The sequence below is a fragment of the Bos grunniens genome, chromosome 24 (assembly GCF_055505025.1).
Source record: "Bos grunniens cultivar Pamir isolate PY7600 chromosome 24, Bosgru_T2T1.0, whole genome shotgun sequence".
Classification (NCBI taxonomy): Eukaryota; Metazoa; Chordata; class Mammalia; order Artiodactyla; family Bovidae; genus Bos; species Bos grunniens.
In genome coordinates this window covers 44853274-44878036 of record NC_141188.1, presented here as the reverse complement: position 1 = coordinate 44878036, position 24763 = coordinate 44853274, and the positions used below count along the sequence as shown (strand labels likewise).

Sequence of the window (24763 nt, the reverse complement as noted above, 5' to 3'; positions counted from 1 at the left end):
TGAAATTAAAGACTATTTCATTAAGTAATTGGCCTGCACTCTGTAAGAAAAGCAAGGTCCCTGGCCAATAGCCTACTTTTCCCCTTTTACCAGGAAAGCCCAGGAGAAATAAAGAAAGATGGCTTGGTCAAATCACCTGTCATCTTGCAAACGCCAGATCCCATAGCAAATGGACTCAGGTCCTTACCTACAATAGGCCTGACACAGGCAGCACCTGGTCTGTCTCCCATTGTCCGTGGTAAAGAAATATGAAACTTACTAATTTATGTGGCACAGCTGTTTGAAAAGCTTCACACAGGTTACATAATTATCAAAGTATGAGATACTTTTCATGATCAAAATAGTTCCCTCCTGTGTCACATATCAATCCAGAACTTATGGATGTGGTGTTAAACCTAAGCTAGAGGGGAGAGCTGATACTGCCAAGGGGACCGTGGGCAGTCCCAGGTTCTCCTTGTTTCATCCCAAGTCAGCACCAAAGATTCACTCTGGATAACGCCTTTGACTCTGTAGATCTTACTTGCTAAACAACCCTGTGTTTTCTCAGGCGTGAAAAGAAGACCAAAGAACTCTCTTTATTGAAAGGGAATAAAGGGACAAGATAACCAAACACACATGTAATCTCAGATTCTTGACCAAAGAGGAAGTGGAAAGAGGCAGTGTCCTTTCTGTTGTTTGCCTTAGCTACACAGGGCACCACTGGGGAACTGGCAGGTACATGGGGAATCCACGGACCAGATGGTGGTCCTGGATCACGTCAGTATCCTAACCTTGACAGGTCTGCCATGGCTATGAGGGGGTTAATTTGCAGCAAATTCAGGGCTGACTGGTCATCATGCCTGCTACTCACTCCTAAATACCTTGTTCAGAGAAAGCCACTTATACATAATGGAAAATAATAAAATGTCATCAACCAGGAATTTCTGTACAGACAGCGTATGGAAGTTCTCTATACTATTTTTAAACTTTTCTGTAAGTTTGGAATTATTTCAATTTAAAAATAAAGCTGAAATAAACATTTCAAGACAAAAAGCACAAAGTATAAGGGAAAGGATCAGCTCTACTATGAATTAAATAATCTTGAAATCTGGCGAAAGATGTTTTGTTAGTTTTACCTTTTGAATTCCAAGCTAGGTTTGGCAGAAGGTGGAAGAAATTCTCTGCTGGAAATGGAATCTCTAAATTCTCCAATTACTGAAAGTATGATTTTACGCATGTTTCCATAAAAGAGCTGGACATCATTGGGCTGCTGGGGAAGGTCATACACTGAAACAGAAAATAATGTGTGAAATACATGAATCTTCACACAATCACACCATTTACATATATTCTTGTACTTTCTTAGTTGGGGTCAGGTGACATTCCGATTTTGACCCTACAGATCAGCATCAATGACTTGCAGCCCAGGTTCTGCCCTGGACTTGAGTGACAGCGGCACCAGTGCTTAGCGGTGAACTGTGGTCACTTCCTTTCCCACCCTGAACTGCAGTCTTCCCCTACTGTAACATAACAACAAGCGTCCTGACCCCTGACATAAATTACCCTGCTAGGTTTCTGCAGTGCTCAGAGGCAGCATCACCTCAACTCCAGAATGCAGCATCTGAAGCATGGATCTGAGAGACCACCTCACAGACACTTAACCTCAGCAAATCCAGAAACCAGGCGGTAACTGCATGTATTTAGACTGATCAGACAGTTTATCTAGAGATAAACCCGCCTGAATGAATGCACACATAATGAGAAATTTTCAGAGAACATGCCTGAATTTTACATAGAAATTAAATATTAAGAATTATATATTTTTAAAATGAAACTTCAGAAAGAACACAGAAGTATAAATTGAGATTTATATTAAGATATCTTGACTATAAAAGCTTAATTGTGAAATTATTTGCCACAATCATTACACATTTTGCAAAAGACCACTATGAATGCTTGTCACAGTAATATGCTCAAACAAATGTTTTTCAAAATAATCATGTAAAAAGTTCAACTGCAACATTCTCATGGGGATCCACTATACCAATTAACACAAAACCAATTGGGCTGCCTTCCCCCTCCACCTGGGCAGCGCGCACAGCACCTCCAGGAGGCCAGTACACCCTGGGGTACAGCCTGGTGCCTGAGAACCCACCCACCTGAAGCCCCCACTCAGCCCCAATGCAGGGGGGCTCAGCAGGTTACCTGAGCGCTTGGCTGGGCTTGTCAGCATGACCTTTAACACATCCCCTTCCAAATGCTTGCACACCAGCTCCCTCTGCCAGAACACACCTCCCCAGGCACCATGGTGCACATCCTCTCTTCCTCACAACCCCTCCCTGCTCTCTCAGCAGGGCACCCTTCTTCAGGCCCCTGAGCCCTACAAAGGGTCTGTTAGAACTTTCCTGCCGCACTTCTCCACCTGTCCTCCTTGGTCTTTTAGACCCCAGAGGCCAGGCTGCATGCATGTTCCACCCCTGTAACCATGCCCTGTACTCCCCACCCACCAAGTCCACCCAATCAGTCCTGTGGCTGAGCCGAGAGCTGTACACGTGACCCTGTTCTCATCGGGACTCACTACTGCTACACCATGGCGTCCAGGGCACAGTCAGATTAGCCCTGCCACATGGCTTCTTCCTTCCTCTGAGGAGGGACACGCAAGGTGAAGCTTGGAGGAGCCGACTTGGCAGAGGTGGGGCTATGAAGTGAGGTTCAGCTCCAAATCTGAGACTCTTTCCAGCTGTTTTCAATCTTTCCACTCTTTGTAACTAACCCACCCTTGAAGCAGATATCTAGACTCCCAATCTGCCCGAAAGGTCATACACTACTCTCTGTCACCTCTACACAGGAATAAATACCCTTTTTCCTTATCATTTCCCACTTCAGAAAGAGTATGATAAAGTGTTATCATTAAAAAACTAGAAAATAGAAGTTGGGGGAAAAGACAATACTGCCTGAAATTCTACCACCAGATTATAACCATTCTTAGTATTTTGGTGTGTATACTCCTGCAATTTTACCCACTTAACTATAAATAAAATATTATTTTTACCATATGGAGATCTTACATGCAAAATTTAAAAATAACGTTTTTCTTAATAAATGAGGAGCTTTTCATGTCACTTAATATAGAATCATATTGTCAGAATGGCTTAAAAATATTCTTTTGCAAGATTAAACAATCCTCTATTCTTGGACATTTAGGTTACTTCTAACTTCTTCCTATAATGAACACTGTGATGAAAATCTGTACATGTATTTTTACATAATTTACATGTCTCCTTTCTTATATTTTGTATGAGGAATAAATACCACTAAACACTTGAACTGTTCAGCTCAAACAGGTCTAAATATCTAGATTAGAGTCACTCAACCACAATCACATCCTCCAAAAACTGCACACCCAGCACAAGAGCAGAGAAATCTCAAAATGAGCATAAGTGTGAAATCATGAAACCTTAAGCAGTAATAACTTGAGTTTAATCATGACCATTCTCTGCCCACAAGTCCACCCAAACACTAAGTGCAATAACATATTAATATCTAACATTTACAAGGCAAAGCTCTCTTATCTGAACTCACAAGAGTTCACAAGAACTCTGTGCAGACAATACAAATATTATTCCTCTCATTTTATAGCTAAGGAAACTGAATTTCAGTGATGTAATCTGTCCGAAGTCATACAGCAGAGCTGTGACTAATTCAGCCTGACATCACACCTAAACCAACACACTTCTTCCTTATATCATATCACTGGACCCAGAAGATCTAAAATATATTGAGGGACTCCCCCGATGGTCTGATGGTTAAGAATCCACCTTGCAATGCAGGGGATGCAGGTTCGATCCCTGGTTAGGAAATGAAGATTCCACATGCTGTAGAGCAACTAAGCCCGCATGCCCTGGAGCCATAACTAGAGAACCCGTACACTGCAACAAAAGATCATACACACTGCAACTAAGACCCAACATAGCCAAATAAGAAAATAAATTTAAAATAAAATAAAATACACGAAAATTCCCACCTTCAGTTACAAGCAGCTCGTCCTGAAATGCTTCTGCAAAGTCGATGCTGTGCAGCACACTCAGACTGGGCAGGATCCGCTCTCTCACCTCCGGCATGTGCAGCACAGCTCTGTCAGTAGAGATTTTATTCAAAGGCGTTTTACAGACAAAAAACCTTCATTAGATTTTATCCATGCATCTGGCAATGACTGGCAAATCCCACTGACATCATGGTGCATTAGAAAAATAGATATTATGCCTTAGTTCACAATATACGTAATTTTAAACTGAAAACTTGTTTTGGACATTCCCTTAAAAGCTATACATGGTGGCATATATACATCATCATTTTCAGGTAAACACATTAAAACAACAACTCTCTGACAGAAGAGCAGAAAGAAGAAAAATTAGATTCTTTTCAAGTCATGCATTTATAATATTTGTGATAATTTGGTCAGTTAGAAATTTGTCTCAGGAAAAAACACACCAAGAATATGATACAAATAATGCATCAAAAGAAAACATTTAAATTGCCATGTAATTCTGTCAGTCTGTCTGACTTGTTCTAGAGACTTTTGAGGTGACAGAACTGAAAAGTGAATTTCTCTACAAAACTGAGTTCACAAACAAAAGAAATCTCATTACCATAAATTAATGGCAAAAAGGATTTATAGAGCAGTACACTGATTTCTATACTTCAATAGGGAGAAAGGGAAAAAACAAAAAAACTGTGATCTAATTTCTCCAAATGTCAGTTTCTATATCTAAAATACTCAACTGAGAGACAAAACCACATTCCAAGTTGAACCCTTCACATTTGGTCTGTGTTATTATTACGTACTAACTCAATACTAAATGCTTGTTTAAACATTCTAATAGTCCTCCACAGACTGACAGTACAGTTTCCTGAACTGTGTATCAGCAGAAAACACAGCACAACACAACACACTGGAAGAAAGCGAGACTGGCCCCCACACACACCACCCTCCCGGGAGGCAGTAACTTCCCGTGAACCATGAATTGGCATGACCTCCATCCACTCAACGCATACTCAGCTTTAGGCAAGGAAAAAGATTTTGTGACATAAGAACTCTGATTTCAACTCATAAGTAAGTCTAAATCATACTTAGACCTAAATATAAATTTGACAACATGCCAGCATATAAAACTACATTTAAATTGGTGTACTAAATTTTTTTAGAAGCACAAGTTTTAAGTAATTAAACACCCTACAATGTCTAAAATACAGCTTGATCCATTCAAATAATTCTCAACACTCTCAGAAATGTTCCACGTCAGGTGTGTTTACACAATATACTTTCTTCCAGTAGTTTTTAAATCTTTTCAGAAACTGATCTGCCATCATTACCAAGATGGTCCAAGGATGAAGTCCAAGGTCCTATCTGAACAAAGGAGCAGAAGCCACTATATATGTTTAGAAAAGGACACTCAGTGCAAGGAAACCTGGAGACGAGCTATTTCTACCTGTATCTCTCCTACAGGTAGCTTATCGGTCACACAAATTTTACCAAAACTGTTCATCTGCCAGTTCACTAATAAGTAGTAAAACATCTTCCATAAATTACAAATCCCAACCAGTGTTAAGCCTTCAATACTTCCATGAATGCTCCCCGTCATGGTGTAAGGTAAGTAACCCACCTTCGATACTGCTGACGTGAAATTTCATCTCCACCAAAAAAGTATATAGTTGACAGTTCTGTGGTGGTTTTACAACTGCTTTCTCTGTCTGATGGATTATATATTATAGTAACATCCTGATGCCAAGAAAAAAATCAGGAGTGAATATTAAATATTTCACTCTGAATAAATGTCACAGGAACACAAACAGTGGCTGCAGACACTGATGCACATAAACAGCACCTCCAAGATCAGATAAGATCCTATATTCCTTTCAAAAAGGTGTTAGCTTTAGCCATAAAATATATAATTTTTACTTTAACCTAAAAATGAGCTCGTATTTTTAGTGCAGATACTTTCATACTTACTTCCTGTGTTCTTTCCTTCAGCACAAATTTGTCTGGAAAAATCCTTAATACTTTAGGATCCAGCAAAACTTTTTTCTGAGAATCCTTAAAACCTACAGCTTTAACAAAAGCTGCTCGAGAGCCAGTGTTACGGACAGAAATAACAATTCTACTTTCCTGGCCAGGCACTAAGTCATTCACTGTTACCATGTAACTGTCAGATAATTTTTTAACATCTTCCAAAATGAGGTTACTTGTGCCTCCATATCCAGACAAAGGTATCTAAAAACAGAATACAAACATCTAGAATTATTTTTATGTAAGCAGAAAACAGAAGATCAAATTATAGTCAGAGAAGACAATGAGACGGATTTACTGAAATTAAAATTATTCATCTTTGTGTACTTTGGCTAATAGTTACCTCACTGCCAATCAAGCCCTTATCTATAGTAAAGACTCTGCTTTAAGAGAAAAACAAACCAAAGAGGTGCAAAATTATTTACCTTCCCATATGCCAAGAATAATTATTTCTCACTGTTACAGAAACCAAGCTTAGATGACAAAGGAAAAATAAGATTAGTATTGATATGCTTGCTTAAGAAGTGTTCAGCATGAAAGACACTGATATTTAAATTTATCTTGAAATGCATAAAAAAGATAAATTGATAAGATGGTTAAATATGTGATAGAAGAAATACAGCACAATGTTAAGTGCAGAATCTAAGGGAAAGTGTATGTGAATGTTTGCCAAGTAATTCTTTCACATTTCCAGTAATTTTAAATTTCCAACATGAAAAGTTTTGGGGGGAGAAAAATCTATGAGCATATACTCTTATTAACTTTTGGTCCAGCAGAATCAGGAGTGTGCCAAAGAGAAGCCAGAACTCAAATGGGCCTCAGGGGACAACCAGCCTGGCCATGGGGGTGCAGAGTGGAGGCTCCAGGGTAGACCAAGCACTCTGAGCCATGGGGCTCCCAGGGGTGTAGCACCACCAGGAAACAGGAGTCACAGAACAGACTCTATAAAGAGGAGTGCAGGAAACAGGTACCCTGCAAGGATACAAACTTTTCAAACTCTTTAAATGCACTCCATTAAATATGCTCTTTCATTCCTTATTATTAAAATAAATTCCAAAGAATCCTTTGCAAACTTGAAAACATCAGTAGCTTATTTCAAGTTGTTATGTATTAAATACAATAACATTTTGAAAAATTAAACTCAGGCTGATGAAAACTCAGTATTGCCTGCCTTGTAGTAAAAATTAACAGCATTTAAAGGGCTTCAGATCTGAACTCCTGCAAAGTCCACCTCATCCACGGTGAGCTCTGTTGGTTCCAAGAGCCAAAAATATTTCTAATTTTTCTTTTCCCATAGAAACTTGCCAGTAAATCTTACATAAGAAGCTAGAAAACAACAAGGAGAATCAGCTTTTGAAAACACTCAATATGAGTATTCTTCCTGTATTTTCAAAGTCTAAGAAGTCACAAATGACTATTGACTAAAAGGTTAAAAGATGAAGAAAGATTAAATAAAATGAAATCTGAGTAATGCTCACAGACCCAAAGATTCAACCAGAAATCTGCTCTAGAGCAGGCTTCTCAGGGACTTCCCTGGTGGTCCCGTGGTTAGGACTCTGTGCTGCCACTGCTGGGGGACCGGGTTCGATCACTGAGGGAACTAAGATCCCTCAAGCCTACACAGCCAAAACTAAACTAAACTAAAAACCCAACTAGAGCAGACTCCTCAACCTTGGCACAGTGGTCCCTGGGCTGGGCCATCTGATGTGGGGTGCCCTGTGCACTGTGGGAGTGTCTGGCCACACCCCTGGCCTCCACTCATCAGGTACCAAAAGTCTAACTGTGAAAACCACAAATGTCTCCAGAAACCACCAAGTGTGCCCTGGTGGCTGAGAACCACCACTCTGCAGGCTGTTCAGCACATCACAGCTCATGAGGCCACATGAAGAACTCCACAGAGCATGTGTCCACCTCCAGCATCCAATATAGTTAGATTTGCCAAAAGTATCTATTCTTTTTAAAAAAAACCTTTAGGTGGTGTTAATCTTGTGACTTTTCCACATTTCCTCTGTGACACCAGGGCAAAGACCAGCTTTGCAGTCCCAGCTCCACTGCCAAGTAGCTGCTCAGTTCTGAGCTGCTTTCACAGAGCTTAGATTTCATCCGACTCCCTTGTTCCTCTTTCCTCCCCTCCAGGGTTTATCACTTTTCTCTCTTAACGCCCTGAATCTAGCTAAAGAAATGACTTGAAATCTTCTGAAATTATGCTGGGAAGAAACAACACAGAAAAGTCCTGTCTGTGTATCCCTAGTGTACAGAACAGAGTCTAACAAGTAATGTCAGGAGACACCCTGCTGAACTGAAAGAAGAAATGTTACTTGAAAAATCAACAACTTAAAATAGTTCAATCTGGACTTAACCAAACAATGGGTTCCTGAGAAGTTCAAATTGAAATGAAATAGACAAGACCTATTTTACAGGATTACTATGGTGGCTGCTTTTAAAATGGACAATTCTACAAGGTATATAATTACTCTCTAATCTGTCTGTAAATCTAGGTAACCAATCACATATTTTGACTTAAAAAAGAGTACATATTATTTACCAATATTTAACCAATAGTTACATCATAAACTCCATGGGAGAAAAAATAGCAGTTAGAATTATCTTACCGTGAACTTAACACCTGGTTGTGATCGAACTCCAAGTTGTTTAATTTCGAGTTTGGCCAACATACAAGACAGGCGAGTAGGTGCAAATAACACGGAGATATAAATGTCTTCTTTTGGACGAATCCTGACCTCACAGTTACTGGTCAATCGCTCTTCTGAGCCAAAAGTGTGCTGCAGCTACAATTCAAAAACAACCTCTGCATAAGACAGAGCAGCAGCACAAACAAAACATGCCAGTAACACAGACTCTTCAAGGACGAACAACGCAAGACAGCCTGAACATAAAAGGATGTGACACAGAACAGAGCCGTGTACTCCACAAACCTGAAAGCAGTCCTGGTCTTGTCCTCTGACAAGCAGGCGTAAATGCTGGGCTGTAGACGCAGAATTGTTTCTTAAAGCTAGTTTCTGAAGCCTAGAAACAATGGCACATTTAAAATGTGGTTTTCTTCCATGGATGCTGCTACAATCATAAAAGCAAAACCAGTTAAAACCGACTGCAATGCATTGAGGCAGACGGACTGCCTAAGCCACGTGAGTGGCGGTCCACAGTCCTGGAACTCCGCATTTCTGAGAATGTGCACTCAAGACTCACCACATTGGAGAGGACTTTCAGTTTCATCTCTCCTGTTACAGCTCCTTAGCTGTCCTTATTATCCACACTCTATGTGTAGGAATTATCTGTTTTACACAATAGTCATCAGAAAATACAGATGAACTATTTCATTTAGTCAAGACCATGCTTAGCTCCAAAACCTACCTTGCATGCAAACAAGGGTCCTAAGCACGTTGTACAGATTTTTTACTTTAAAAGGTTCATCTGCATAAAGTAGTCTTTTAAACAGCATACTGCAATTAACCTAACTTTTAAAAAACTTACAATGCAAGTAGCACTGCAGCTGGCTGGCAATATGAAAATCCTCCAGCCTCTGCAAATACATGCATTCTCTCTTCACTGGAGAAGAGAAAATATGTGAATAAACCTCTATTTTACACAAATTTTGAAAATTAACAGTTAAATTATCTAAGCTGTGGTCTATGCCTTGTGTACCTTGTATTAAAAAGGAAATGCTGAGTTTAATTAACCTCAGAGTAAAATCAAAGACCTTTGGTTATTAGCACACCCAAGAAAAGCCTTCCACAGGTACTCTGCCTGGAAAAGACTTGCAGAAAAAAATTTTTTTCATGAAAACAAAGCCAATTAAAACCAAGTGCAATGTTCAGAGATGGACTGGCTGCATGGGCACAGGAGCCGCTGGGGAGGACGGTCCTAAAACCCAGGGCCATGCAGGACAATGCAGGAGTCTAGCTGAGAGTGCTTTCACTAGAGCTGCCCACGGAAAACCACCCTTCACCAGCTGGACCGTAAAGGCCTCTAAGAGGCAACGTCGCTGTTCCTTCTTCCCACTGGCCCCCAGTGCTTTCCAGAGAAGGAACCAAGATACTTGTAGCTGCCTAAGTTTGGTCATCAGCAGAGAATTCACCAAAGAGCTTAAGAAAACTGAAACCTAATTTTTTTGGCTTGTATTTTAAGAACATGAAAAATGATATGAATTCATGGTAGGATGAATACTGAATATGATAGTTTTATTTCAGTTCTAAGAACGTGAACATGGTCGTCATGGAGACAGCGAAGAATAGCAGTCGGTGATGACAGCTGCTGTGCATACTCACTGTGTTCTACCGAGGGGGACACCTCCCCAGGCCAGAAACTGCTTGTTGGATAAAATCGAAGGAATATCTGAGGTGAGAGATTCAGGTGCCAGAGGCCTATTTCCCGAAGAAACTATTTCACCTTTTAACATCACTTCATACTGAGGGCCAAATGGCTGCACGAATATTTTCAAGATCCTAGCAAAGAAAACCATCTAAGTTCAGTGTTCAGAACTCAATTCTTTCAGCAACTACTGTCCTACCCGCTTCCTTTATCCAAGAGCCTGAGCTGGATGCTGAGGACACAATGCACGCCCTTCCTCAGAGCTGATGTCCCAGAGGAGGAAGCCAGTGGGGAAGGAGACAGGCACGTGCCTGAGTGCAGAGGAAAGGAGTTCACAGGCGAGGAATCCGGGTAGGGCTGAGGAAAGCCTCTGGGTGGAGATTCTACCCAGGCAGGAGGGGGCTGGGCTAAGCTATATGTACCAGGCAAGTTCACAAGCCGGAGACAAGGATGCTCTGACCAGTGTATGGTGATGTTCACTCAGGATTTGGAGGAGGAGTGGGGAAATATCTCTAACAACTGACAAGGTCAACGGATGGTGTCCTTGGAGAGGAGAGGTTAGTGAGAAACACGGTAATACTTTCAAATATATTTGAAAATAGTGATTTCTAGTCAGTTGGTTTACAAGATTTTCAGTGAAGAGAAAGAAGGTCTGTGGCAAAAGGAAAGAGCTATGCTGTCTGCCACAGGAAGTGAAGCATGTTCTCTGTCCTCCTAGCCACAGACTAGAGCACAAACTCGCCATGGTGAACAGCTTTACATTACCTTTCCTCACAGCCCACGGGATCCTTTGGAGAAAATGAAACTATAACTTCATGCTCTTCTCCAGGTTTAAGGAATAGTTTCTCTGGGTCCACTGAAAAGTGACTTCCTTGATCTGGGATCTAAATGTTGATGTAATAAGTCACAGGTTTCACGCATCCATGCCCTTGTCTCCCACTGATGACCATACATCTTCCCTCCTCCTTGTCCACCAGAGCCCCGCCCATCCTTACTTCCTGACTGCGAACACCCCCTCACACACCCAAACATATCATAAGTGACATCTACACACGTGGATCCTGTCCTCCACCCCACCAGCTACAGCGTAACATGTCTTCAGGGAACTAATCTGGGGCTTAGTTCTTGTGGTACAATGTGAAGCACCCCAGCTGAAGTTCTTTGTCATCTGCCTTATGCTCGGGCAACACTAGCTCTGATTCTTCCTCCTGATCCCGCCACCTCCCCAGCCCCAGACAAGGTTGGCAGACAGCAACCTTCAGAACCCGAGGGGGTCACTGATCATCTCAGTCCAAGAGAATAAGCTACCATCTCCAATGCAAATTCTTACCTTGATATCCAGGTGGACATCAATATTCCCAGCATTTTTCAGAGGTAAGTACTGCCTTGCTGAGGAAGCCACACTGGCAAACAAGTGCAGAGTCTAGGGGACGGAATAAAGCAGGCATTTTTTAAATATCATACTTAGCATGGAATCAACGTGGACATATGATAACAGCAAAGGGAGGAGCCCAGGGTACCTGGAGGTCTTTTGGGGCATGGATGCGGGCAATTCCTGTTCTTGCTCGAAGACTGATGCTTTTAATGACTGGTGTCGGGTTTGGACTATCAACTTCTATATCGACTCTTGCCAAAAATTCTTCTGCTGAGTCTAGAATCTCTATAAAAGGTCATTCTTTTAGTTCAGACAACAGTTATTTAATCCTAAATGCCACACATGGTCCAACACTATGCCCTTGGGGGTACAAAAAAATCTTAAGTGAAATGACTTTTTAATGAACTCAGAAAGAAACGGAAATGAGTGGAGGAGAAAAAGGAAGAAAATATCTGACAGATGAGATAACATCAGTTAAGAGAAAAGATCCCAAAAGGTCTTCAGTGGTACATGCTTAGGTTACCCATATTTGGATGGGTTTGACCCAAAATAGCATGCTGTCTGCCCAATTTTAAAACATCATAAAATACTGACAAATTACAGGGAACATCTGACACATTCACTGATGGAAGAAATAAGCCTCAACTTGCTAGTTTATTTAACTACAGAGTAAAGCAAATACCATAAAACGTAAACATGATACCTGAAGAAGTGATCTGTTTCTTTGGACTATGGAAAAGAACCCAAATTACCAGAAATTCTGGATCCTGTAAAATAAAAAAACTTTTGCATATATAGTGAAAGAAAAGTAGTTTGGAACTTGACTTCCTTCTTAATTCTAAACCAGTCCCTCCACCTCCCAGTTACCTGTCCGTCGTCACTGGCAGGCATCATGTGGTTGATCACTGATGGGGCAGCCAGCTGCGCGATTGCATGGGCATAAGGCAATGCTCTCAGAGCTGCGTGGATGGGCTCCTTGGAAAAGGTGAAGCAGCGCCAGGCCACAGCATTCTGTCAGAAACGGGAGGGGCTACTTCAGCAGAGCCAATGGTGTCGTGCTGGTGGGAGGCTACATCTGTTCACAGAGCCTTAACAAAAACACTGACATTCTTGACAGAAGTCAGCCAAGGATGCTACCAGCTGTACCTACAACACTTGTCCACGAAACTCTGTGAAAGATCCCTCATGAGCAGCGTACTTACAGCACTGATAATGAGTCTGATGGGGATGTTGGCATGTGTCTTGTTCACCAGTTTTAGAGGTAGAGCTTTCCAGCTTCCGTAAGTCAAGTCGCCAAAATCAAGAACACCTTTCTTTTCTGTTTCTACCTAATTATGGGGGGAAAAGGGATTTATAGAAACAATATATTACTAAATATGACAGTTTATATCACTGCCCTTCTAGCCACAAATAGTCAGTGTTAACAGTAAGCTTACCTGAAATTCCAAGGGCTACTTTACAATTGCTATTTTCTACCAAAAAAAAAATTTTTTTAATGTAGTCCATGTACCCAAATATACTACACAGAACAAAGTTACAGGTAAGCTGAGGCTGCTTTGAGAAGACTGCTAGTCAAGCCCTTAGGCTCTTCACTACCATGGATGTAGTGCTGCCTTCACGTGCCCACAAAGCCAAGTCTCCATGTGCATCCACACTGAACCCACGGCACTCCTCAAATCTCTGAGCGATGCCATCACTGGACACGGTTCCAAGAGAAGTCCTCCTTCACAGAACACAGGAGGCTGCCCTGGCTGATTCTGCATGTGATACTCCAGACCTCTAACCTGACCACTTAACCACACTGCTTCTTAAGAGTGGAATCTAAAAGGTAAATATATAACATCCAACATTTACAAAGCACCAGGAATAATCCCTGGATCTGCTTCAATTTCTCAGTCTCCCCCACTTTTTTTAAAAACTAGTTCTATCAAGTGACTTTATTGAGCATTCCACACAGACATCCATTCACATGGTCACAGGAAAGCTAACCCTGACCCTCAAGAAGTGAATTTGAAGCAATTTTCCAAGGGTTACTTTTCTGGGGGAAACAAAAATCAAGCCTTGTTTTATGTGTGGGAGATAGGTTCTTGGCTAACTAGGTTATACTGAAAATTTCAGCACAACGAAACGGGGGATAAAGTCCATAGTGTTGAAGAACCAAGAAATGGGAGAAAATAATCACAAAGCATAACTACTGGCAGGGATTTATACTCCAGAATACAAAGAACATCTACAAAAATTTATAAAGACATTCAAAAATAAATAAAAATGGGCAAGAAATATGAATAGGCAGTTCAGAGAAGAGGAGGCCAGGACAGCTAACAGACATAAGAAACGACGCTCAACACCACAGTCAACACAAACAGGAGTCAAAACTGGAACTTTACATCCACGAAGGAAGCAAACAGTTCACAATCTAATGACAGCACGTCAGCAACAACAGGCACTCACATGTTTCCTCAGGGAACACATGTCAGCAAGCGGCCACAAAGAGCCAGAATAAAAGCACGTACACATAAAATGTCATGTTCGCTACAGCCACCTGGGACAGCCTCTAACAAGTCAGGAAGGTTACTGAGCAGTCTCACAGATGCAGCCTCTGTGTGAAGTCCCTGAACCATCTCTCGTGGGGACATTGCTCCCCCATCATATCCTCCTGCACCTTCAGGTCCAACTACTCCTCCTGGAAGGCTCTGCTCCACTGGGCTAAGGCTGAACCACCCCTTACACTGAAGTCCCCAGGCTTGTCTGTGCGCTGGACTCAGAGCTCAAATGACACCCCAGACCAGTGAAATCGCAGTCTCTAGGGCTGGGACACAGCCATCACTGTTTCTTCAAGTGAGTCATGTGACTCCAAGGAGCAGACCACGCCACTAAGTGTGACTTACACGAGCCTGTCAAAACATGACAGCCTCAAATACTACTTAGTTTTTGTTTCTGCTACAAAAATGTAGCCTGAATGTAAAACCAGAATTTAAAACTCTTACATAAAAACATAGGCAGAACACTCAGTGACATAAATCAAAGCAAGATCCTCTATGACCCACATCCTAGAGTAATGGAAATAAAAACAAAAGTAAACAAGTGGGACCTAATGAAACTTAAAAGCTTTTGCACAGCAAAGGAAACTTTAATCAAGGTGAAGAGACAACCCTCAGAATGCGAGAAAATAATAGTAAATGAAACAACTGACAAAGGATTAATTTCCAAAATATACAAGCAACTCATGCAACTCAATACCAGAAAAACAAACAACCCAATCAAAAAGTGGGAAAAAGACCTAAACGGGCATTTCTCCAAAGAAGACATACAGATGGCTAACAAACACATGAAAAGATGCTCAACATCACTCATTAATAGAGAAATGCAAATCAAAACTACAGTGAGATATCACCTCACACTGGTCAGAATGGCCATCATCAAAACGTCTACCAACACTAAATGCTGGAGAGGGTGTGGAGAAAAGCTCTTGAACTGTTGGTGGGAATGTAAATTGATACAGCCACTAATGGAAGATGGTATGAAGATTCCTTAAAAAGCTAGGAATAAAACCACCATATGACTCAGCAATCCCACTCCCAGGCATATACCCTGAGGAAACCAAAACTTAAAAGGACACATGTATATCATTGTTCATTGCAGCACTATTTATAATAGCTAGAACATGGAAGCAACCTAGATGTCCATCGACAGATGAAAGGATAAAGAAGTGGTACATATACACAATGGAATAATACTCAGCCATAAAAAGGAACACATTTGACTCAGTTCTGATGAGGTGGATGAAACTAGAACCTATTATACAGAGTGAAGTAAGTAAAAGAAAGATAAATATCGTATCCTAACACATATATATGGAATCTAGAAAAACGGTACTGAAGAATTTATTTACAGGGCAGCAATAGAGAAACAGATGGAGAACAGACTTATGGACATGTGGAGAGGGGACGAGAGGGTAAGATGTATGGAAAGAGTAACATGGAAACTCACATTACCATACGTAAAATAGATAGCCAACAGGAATTTGCTGTGGCTCAGGAAACTCAAACAGGAGCTCTGTATCAACCTAGAGGGATGAGGTGAGGAGGGAGATGGGAGGGAGGTTCAAAAGGGAAGGGATTTATGTATACCTATGGCTGATTCATGTTGAGATTCGATAGAAAACAACAAAATTCTGTAAAGCAATTATCCTTCAATAAAAAATAAAGTTTTTTAAATAAAAATTTTTAAAAATGTAGTCTGTTTAAGGACAGGTTCAAAAGCCTGGTCAGTGGAATGTACTGAAACACAGAAAGTCAATGACACTGTCTCAAATAGGGGTAATTTGGTAAAGTCATCACAACTGAGGGAAAGCAGATGCTACTGACACCCAGTGAGCAGAGACCAGGGCTCTGCTAAGATCCCCACACTGTACATGACAGCCTCCACCACATAACCACCACCCAGTCAGACATGGCAATGGTGCCAAAGCTGAGAGTCCCTACCCTGGAACAAGCATGGCACAGCTGATTGAAAAATTCATACAATGCCACTTAAGCATAATATAAAGATCACTAAGAGTTGTAATAACAGAACTTCCACAAACTCTACTTCCTTCTCCACACCATGGACAAGTAAACTGCTAAGCCCAGGCAGTAAGCACAGCCCCAGGGAGGACAAAGAAAAGCATGTGCATGCAAGAAAGGAGGCCCACAAGGTCCTCATCAGTCTCCTCGGGGAATCCCACCCATACCTCACCTTGAAACAGAAGCACAGTTAGAGCTTCTCTGAGTCAAAGAATAAAATGGGTGCAGTGGGAGCAGTTCAGAGACCCAGTGAGGGTGGCTAAACTCACGTCAGGTTCCACCGCAGGCCCTTCAGTCTCTATCACCGGGAAGTATGTTCTGCTCATCCTGCTCTGCACCCAGCCCACCCCCTCGCTGGTTCCCAAATCGTGTTCAGGGTGCTAGTTCTGATTCTACTCACAACCAATAAGACACTGCATGTGCAGCCACACGTGTTAACTAATGCTACAGTCTGTAATCATCCGGTGAGGTTTAGAAATCACTGCTACTTGGCCACGTCCTCCCCCTCCCATGATTCTGATTAGCTGATGTGGGTGGGACCAGGTATTGGGGTGCACCTAAAACCCCCAGTTATTTCAATGTCCAGGGTAAAGAGCCACTGTTCTAAGGAGCCTCCTATCCAGAAGGCACTTCATTGTCCCAACTGGGCTAGACCTAATTTCTTTCACTTCCAGAAAAGGGGAGATTGTAGAATAGGAACGTTTTCAGGTATGGAAAAAAAACTGGAGGAAAGAATCTGAATGTGGTGCTTTATCTCCACACATCAAACTACAGAATGGAAACCAGCCGGAAAACTGGGTTTAATGTTGTACTTTGTTTACACACTTCTTACCAAGTATACCTGTGCTTCTATAAAACAACAGAAATAATTTCAAGTGTCTTGTTTTTGGCAGTGCTCTGCAGCTTGTGGGACCTGAGTTCACTGACCAGGGACTGAACCCATGCCCTTGACAGCGGTAGCACAGAGTCCTGACCACTGGACCACCAGGGAATTCCCAGAAATAATTTTAAATTTTGGAATAAGAAGATATTAAGAGCCAATGTTTAGCTTGATTGTAACTTTCTGGCAGTCATCCACAAATTCATTTTACCCAAATATTACTTCTAAAGTTTACACAGCCTCATTAAAATCCCAGGTGTGACAAAGACCCGCTCACAGAGAGTCACCTCGATCATGGGAGTCTCAGCAATGGCAGTGAGGACAACCCTGCTGGCCAGGGCTTCCGCCTGTGCCACGGTCTCTGCGTCGGCTGAGAATGGCCAAGAAGCAACACTGAATATACATCGGAAGATCCCAGGATCAGACGGTATGAAGAGCACTTTAATCTCTTCTGTGGCATGAGGTCTTATGATGACTCTATTCTTGAAAACTAAACAAGGATAAGCTGAAAAATCCACCTTAAAAAGAAGAGACATGTGGTCTGTTAAGAAACAACTTCACACTGAAAATCAGGAGGAAAAAACAATGAGCTTAAGATCTGTTTTCAGAGTCAAACTACCAAATCTACACGTTAGCTCTACAAAAACACCTATGTCTCACAATTCGATATCTGGAAAAATAAAACCAGTCAAATTTATCAGGACGTTTTTTTTCTTTTTTTGGCTATGTCACATGGCTCGTGGGACCTTTTCCAACCAAGGACTAAACCCAGGCTGAGGCAATGAAAATGCGAAATACTAACTACAGGACCGCCAGGGAACTCCCATAAGGACTTCAAGTTATTTTTACCTCCACTTTCTTTGAAAGGGTGCTGGAAATGGCAGCACTTTCAGCCCTGGACATCACCCTAGGACCCACCTCTCACCCTGGACGTTACCTGGTACCTGGTCTCTGCAGCTGTGTGCAGACTCATTTCCAAGGTTCCTTGTCAGGCCTCCAAGTTTACGATTCTGACTCATTCAAACCCCTCCCTCCTCACCCTAAATGAGAATCTTCTTTACTCCCACTTCCAGAGACAACATTCCCTCCTACATGCTCCTCCATTCTCACCACCTCTCACCCTCAACCCTTTCTCCAGCCACTTGTTTTCCTCTGCCCTCAGGATCAGAGGGGAAGAGTCGGGGAAAAAAGAGAGAGAGTACAGTCTTATTAATTAGGTAAATCAAGGTCATCACTAGGAGCTAAGAGGAAAGAGTAAACCCGCCCACCAACATCTGTCTGTGAGGAGCTGCTGACAGTGCTTCCCATCCTCCCCACTTGCTGAAGCCCACAGGGTCTAGAGTCTAGAAGTCAGTGGCTGTGATGGATCATGTGAGAGACTCCTATTCTCATGTTGAAACTGTGTTTCCAGGCATTTCAAATGGTCATGTTAAGGACCTCCCTGGTGGTTCACTGGTTGAGTGCCTGCCTTGCAATATGAGGCATGTGGGTTTGATCCCTGGTCAAGGAACTAGGCTCCCACATGCCTCAAAGCAACTAAACTCATGTGTTGAAACTGAGTCCACATGATGCAATGAAGATTCCAAGTTAGGAGACCTGACACAGCCAAGTAAATAAACAGATATTAAAAAAAAAAAAGAAGATCATGTAAGAACACATTCAGATAAATTCACTTAACAAAAGCAGGTATAGGGTCCCAACAGTAACTTGTTTCTTTTAGGGGTTTTGTTTTGGTTTTTTGGATAAATGCAGCAATTTATATTCAATCACATTGAACAAAACCAGCAGAGACCAGAACTCAGAGCTCCAGTCAGGGATTTAAAGGATAGCACAAAAAGCACATTTACATGATTTTATAAACAAGTGACAATGAAGTATCATGGTTAATAAATAAACAGGAACACCTGGTAATATCAGAAACAAACTCAGGTTTCACTTTCATCAGAAGTACTACAACAAAAGAACCAAGATAAAGACACCTTACAACACCTCTGTGTCAAGTGCAGGGTGGGGACAAGCTCCCTTCATCAAGGGAGAGGTAGGGAAAGAAGTCCAGATCAACCTTAAGGTGACCACTCAATCAGGAGAAAGACACAGGGAGCTCACCTTTTCACCGTCAACACTGACACTGAGAACCCCGATGCTGACCTGCAGCCAGCGGTCAGCGGGGTTCAGGACACTGAGGTAAGTTTGTGAAGCAATGCCAACACAGCAAGCATGAGGAAACTTTAATTCCTCGGGCACACTTACTCTCCCTGGAAAGAGAAAAAGCAGAGTCAAAACCCAGGAAAGAGAAAAAGCAGAGTCAAAACCACACCCAACTTAATTAAAATAATAAAAGAACTCCAAGCTCAGAGCCTGAGACAGAACCAGAGAGACAAAGACAGTAGATTTACCTGAGTTTTTACATTTTTCTAGGGCTACTCAGGAGAAGGCAATCGCACCCCACTCCAGTACTCTTGCCTGGAAAATCCCATGGATGGAGGAGCCTGGTAGGCTGCATCCATGCGGTCGCTAAGAGTCGGGCACGACTGAGCGACTTCACTTTCACGCATTGGAGAAGGAAATGGCAACCCACTCCAGTGATCTTGCCTGGAGAATCCCAGGGACAGAGGAGCCTAGTGGGCTGCCGTCTATGGGGTCCCACAGAGTCGGATACGACTGAAGCGACTTAGCAGCAGCAGGGCTACTCAGGGACCCTTGCACAGAAATATGGTCGTGTTCCAAATTCAGGATAAAGAAAAAAGCTCACATGAAATTCACTCTAATCATTACTTCCTTGAAACAAATCAGTTTCAAGGTCCTAATTGAGAAAATAATTCAACCTTTAAATAACAGCAACCAACAATAAGCAGCATCAGAGTAAAAGGGTCTTACCAAGTCCTGACACCACTGCTGAATCCCATGGCTCAATTCCACAGTCTGGATGGAGAGACTGCACAGGAAGCACTTTGGCTGCATTCAGAAGGTTCTGACTGAGGGTGTCAGAGTACAGGTTACAAAGGGAAGAGGAGGCCATCAACCCTGAGCCGATATCCTGTCCCAGGCAGAGGCCTGCAGTCACTGAGTGCTGGACATGCTCTCCCACAATGGCAGGGTGACAGCTTCCTGGGAGCCCACAGGAAAGCCCACAGGCGGTGGCACCACAGGCCCGGCAGCGAGGCAGGGTGGCACTGCTGGCTGCAGGCAGTGCCCCAGAGTGCGGCTGGGCACACGGAGCCACGGGGAGGGGATAGTGCACTGAGACTGCAGGACCTGTGAGGGGCATGTGCTGCCTCATGGGTGCAGGGCCGCAGCCCTCGGTGCTGGGGACAGAAGGGACAGACGTCCGGTAAGGACCCTGGCCACTGAATTCACTGTCAGTAGCTGATGTGTCTCTAGGAGTCACGTGCCCACCGTCGAGCACAGGTGCCTGGCGGGACACGGGGAGGCACGGTATGGCCAGTGTGGCTGGGTGGAGGCTGGATTCACTCCGCAGAGCTAGGCTGACCTGCTCCAGGTCACCACGGTCTGAGGTCAAACCCGTCGCACTGGTCTGTGACCGATCTTCACTCTTGGAGGAAGGCAGTCTACTGGAGCTAAAGTCCAGTTTTACATCTTCAGGTCTGCTGCTCAGAGAAGTCGTTTCAGTCACTTTTTCTGTGTCCAAGTTCTTCTGGATAATATACGATAATGCTCCTTTTCCTCTACTTTGAAATGGACTTTTTTCTCCTAACTTATCCGCAGCTGGCTCCTGAGCTGGAACTGGACTGGCCCGGATAATTGTGGTGCTCAACTCACTGGTGATATCACTCTACGTGACAGAAAATGTTCAGAAATTACCCACAGATAAAATGAATATTACAAATGCAAACCATGCTGATATACTCTCAAAGAGCAGAGATCTACATGACATCACGACTCTTAAAAAAAAAAAAACAGGCTATAAGGGTAGTAGTTTCTGTAGCCGTGAAAAGCAGGGTTAAGAGTTAGAAAATCTGCATTCATTGTTTTTTGGCAACCCGCTCCAGTATTCTTGCCTGGAGAATCCCATGGACAGAGGAGCCTGGCAGTCTACTAAACCACCACCACCACATTCCCTGTTTTTACCAATTACAGAACCAGAAACAAGTAGTTTTGTTTAGTAATTAAATGTCTCAAACGCCCAAATTTTACATCTACGACATCGTGGCCTGGCCTGCCTTCCTCTCACCACATATACAATTCAGTGTGGCCATGAATCAAATGCAGGTGTGTTCTGTGATTCCCTCTTCCCCACACCTGACTCCAGGTAGGCCTCATCGAGCTCTGCTGGACACGCTACCAGCTGAGGCTGTCCGTTACCTCCTGAAGCTCCCACACTGCACTTCACTGCACAGCGTGTCTTCGTGTGCTCCACCAGACTGAGAGCTTTTTGAGGGCAGACACTAAATATGTGTACCTGCAGTGCCAACCCAGCACAAGTAGCTGTCTGAGCAAAATATGTGGGCATGCACGCACGCGCACTTACTTTAAAGGAAAAAGAGAAACCAAAATTAGTCAGCCCTGAATTCAAGTCTGAGTCTTATAGCAGTAAGACTTCAGAGGTAAGTGTGAGTAAAGAAGTGACAGAAGTGCTTACCTTGCGGTCATCAAGGACACGACGTGAGGCCATGGAGGGACTAATGCTCTCCTGCTCAGAAACGTACGTCAGCCTGCTGACACTGGCCTCTGGACACGTCAGCTGGGACAACTCCCTCTCACAGGGGCCCTTCTGTGGCTGAGCTGCTGAACCAAAAGACTCCAGGGCACACCTGGGAGAGAGAATACCTGTGTCTGGACTTGTCCACCCCTTCACTTAACATCATCTACATGGCAGAAAGCCCTTCCTGCTTGCCTACAACCCCATCAACCTTCACTTCCGTCTGTCCTAGTTGCCATATACAACTCAACCCTGGATTCATTCTTCTTACCCTTGATTACACCTTCTTACCCTTATCTAAATCTGTGAAGTATAGTCCCATTGAATGAAGTATCTGGTAAGCTACTAAAAAAAAAAGCCGTGGCAGTTTCATTAATAAATTCCATATAAAATCCCTTAACAGTGTTAGCTTTTCATTCAACAGTTAATGAAGACCTGATATAGACCAATAAACAGAGAACTCGGCAACTCCTGCCCCAAAGAGCAAAGCAAAAACAAGAATCTCGTGGATGAGTACACAGAAATGGGCAGAGCTGCACCATGGTGGGGAGATAAAGGGCCCAGCTCCTGGCTGATCATCAAGCAGGCACAACCAAACCCCTGTACTCAGGGGCTATACATCAAGAGATGAGTCCTGAGGAACATCACTATCACTACTAAAGCAGGGCATCTTATAGGAGAAGGAGGCTATGGCAGTTAGGGTACAGACATACAATAAAACACTGGGCAACTGTTTAAAATCATGCAGCTGAATACTACCAACTGGCTCAGAAAGATGTTCAGGATATATTAAGTTTAAAAAAAAAAGTAAGCAATAAATAGTAAGATCCCACATACACGTTCCACATTCCATCAATCCCCAGCACAGAGCCAGGCCAGCCTGACAGAGGAGGGACCAGGCTTCCTCTTGAGGAGGGGTAGGAGACACACTGGGTGGGAAACACCATCAAAGCTATCTTTGCAAACAGCTGCTGCACCCCTGCAAACTCCTCCACTTAGCTTCAAGTCCGTAATTAATTGGACTGAATTTTACTCCCCCCTCTTCTTTTTCCCCCACAAAGTCTGAATACTCAGGTGGGCAATGGATACAGAGAGAAAACCCTATTTTGAATTCTGGATTTTTACAAGGACCAAATCAAGACAGTACTGACCCAACACTAGTGAATCTCTAACCAATGCAAACAAAATACTAATCAACTTGCTTCAGGCCCACTTTAGCACTGAATCACACGCACCTGCGTGGGTTCTATATGCACATGCACACACATGTGCACAAACGCACACACAGTCATACTCACACAGACAACATGGGGTGGCAGGAAGAAGAGTTCTGGGTACTGTAGCGCATGCTGAATCTAGCTCCTCTGGTCAAAAGGAACAGAAGCACTGAGGCTTTTATTACCTCAAGCAATGAGAACTGAACTGTAAGAACACACAGAAACAAAAGGAGAGCAATTCAGGATGCCAGACTGGTGCCAGCCACACAGAGACTCAAGGCAGCAATGTTCCTGCCAGAAGGTGAGTGGACACTAAAGACCAGCAGCAGAAGTGCTGGCAAGCAGCATGGTCAGCAGACAACGCACTCTCACCAGAAAGATGTGGCTGCTCAACAGATCAATGTTCTGACCGACATTTCACCGTGAATGTTAAGAAACTTAATGAATATGAGTTGGAAGAACAAGAAAAAAAAGACTAAAAACACGAAAGCCATTTTACAGTAAAAAAGTACAAGCAGGATTTCAATAAAAAGAAATGAATACAAAATGAATGTTCATACTGGCAGCCATGAAAAGCATAGTTGGTACAGCAGAAAATCAGTAACGCTGAGTAAACACTTGAACGGCTAGGCTACTCCATGATACAAGGAGAAGGCAGAGATATGAAGATGAGGAGAAAGAAACAGGTGGGGATGCCCCGAAAGGCAGTCCCAGCTCTGGGCATCTCAGGAGGAACAGGTCACAGGAAACAGGAAATGAACTCTCCTCAGGGGAGAAGAGTAAATGCAGCCATGAAATTAAAAGACGTCTGCTCCTTGGAAGAAAAGCTATGACCAATCTAGACAGCATATTAAAAAGCAGAGACATTACTTTGCCAACAAAGTTCTGCCTAGTCACTATAGTTTTTCCAGCAGTCATGTATAGATGTGAGAGTTGGTCCATAAAGAAAGCTGAGCGCCGAAGAACTGATGTTTTTGAACCGTGGTGTTGAAGATTCCTGAGAGTCCCTTGGCCTGCAAGGAGATCAAATCAGTCCATCCTAAAGGAAATCAATCCTGAATATTCATTGGAAGGACTGATGTTGAAGCTGAAGCTCCAATACTTTGGCCACCAGATGAGAAGAACTGACTCACTGGAAAAGACCCTGATGCTGGGAAAGATTGAGGGCAGGAGAAGGGGACAGAGGATGAGATGGTTGGATGGTATCACTGACTCGATGGGACATGAGTTTGAGCAAGCTGCAGGAGTTGATGATGGACAGGGAAGCCTGGCATGTGGCAGTCCATGGGGTCGCAAAGAGTCACACAACAACTGAGCAATGGAACTGAACTGAACAAAGGGAGAGACCACCATGCACAGGGAGCACCATCCAAGAAAAGCAACTACAAGACACAGACATGTACACTTACACTGATGACAGGAAAAGCACAGGCGCAACAGCAGGCAGATAAACTGGAGCCAGAAGTTCGGCCTTGGCAGGAAGGGCTGTCCTGCAGCAGAAAGGACAGGAGGACGTGGCATGCCCACCCGCAGAGCATGGCAGCAGCAAGGAGGACAAGTGACAGCAGAATGAACCTCAGAACCTGCTGTGACCACCTTCTTTCCCACCAAGCCTGCCATCTGGCCCTGGATGAGCGGTGGGGATGCAGGTGGCTGACCCTCAGAGAGGAGGAAGCTCACCAAACCCATGG

At 43.1% G+C, this 24763-nt stretch overlaps 1 protein-coding gene across 8 annotated transcripts in view; it reads right to left on the bottom strand.

Annotated features, from left to right (window-relative positions):
• Positions 1–24763, bottom strand: part of LOC147346182 (nucleoporin SEH1) — a 96779-nt gene that overhangs the window by 21355 nt on the left and 50661 nt on the right. For 5 of the 8 annotated variants that reach the window (XM_086373287.1, XM_086373279.1, XM_086373280.1 and 2 more), the window contains 17 exons: positions 21796–21967; positions 20073–20988; positions 19302–19450; positions 17483–17713; positions 12953–13078; positions 12618–12761; positions 12454–12517; positions 11896–12035; positions 11706–11798; positions 11141–11259; positions 10333–10509; positions 8983–9073; positions 8659–8835; positions 5990–6250; positions 5643–5758; positions 4004–4113; positions 1116–1266 (listed from right to left, as the gene is read on the bottom strand). In XM_086373287.1, coding sequence (XP_086229413.1) covers positions 1116–1266; positions 4004–4113; positions 5643–5758; positions 5990–6250; positions 8659–8835; positions 8983–9073; positions 10333–10509; positions 11141–11259; positions 11706–11798; positions 11896–12035; positions 12454–12517; positions 12618–12761; positions 12953–13078; positions 17483–17713; positions 19302–19450; positions 20073–20988; positions 21796–21967 — 3237 coding nt within the window. The remainder of the gene's footprint in view (positions 1–1115; positions 1267–4003; positions 4114–5642; positions 5759–5989; positions 6251–8658; positions 8836–8982; positions 9074–10332; positions 10510–11140; positions 11260–11705; positions 11799–11895; positions 12036–12453; positions 12518–12617; positions 12762–12952; positions 13079–17482; positions 17714–19301; positions 19451–20072; positions 20989–21795; positions 21968–24763) is intronic. The other 3 variants (XM_086373281.1, XM_086373282.1, XM_086373284.1) reach the window with 2 other exon arrangements.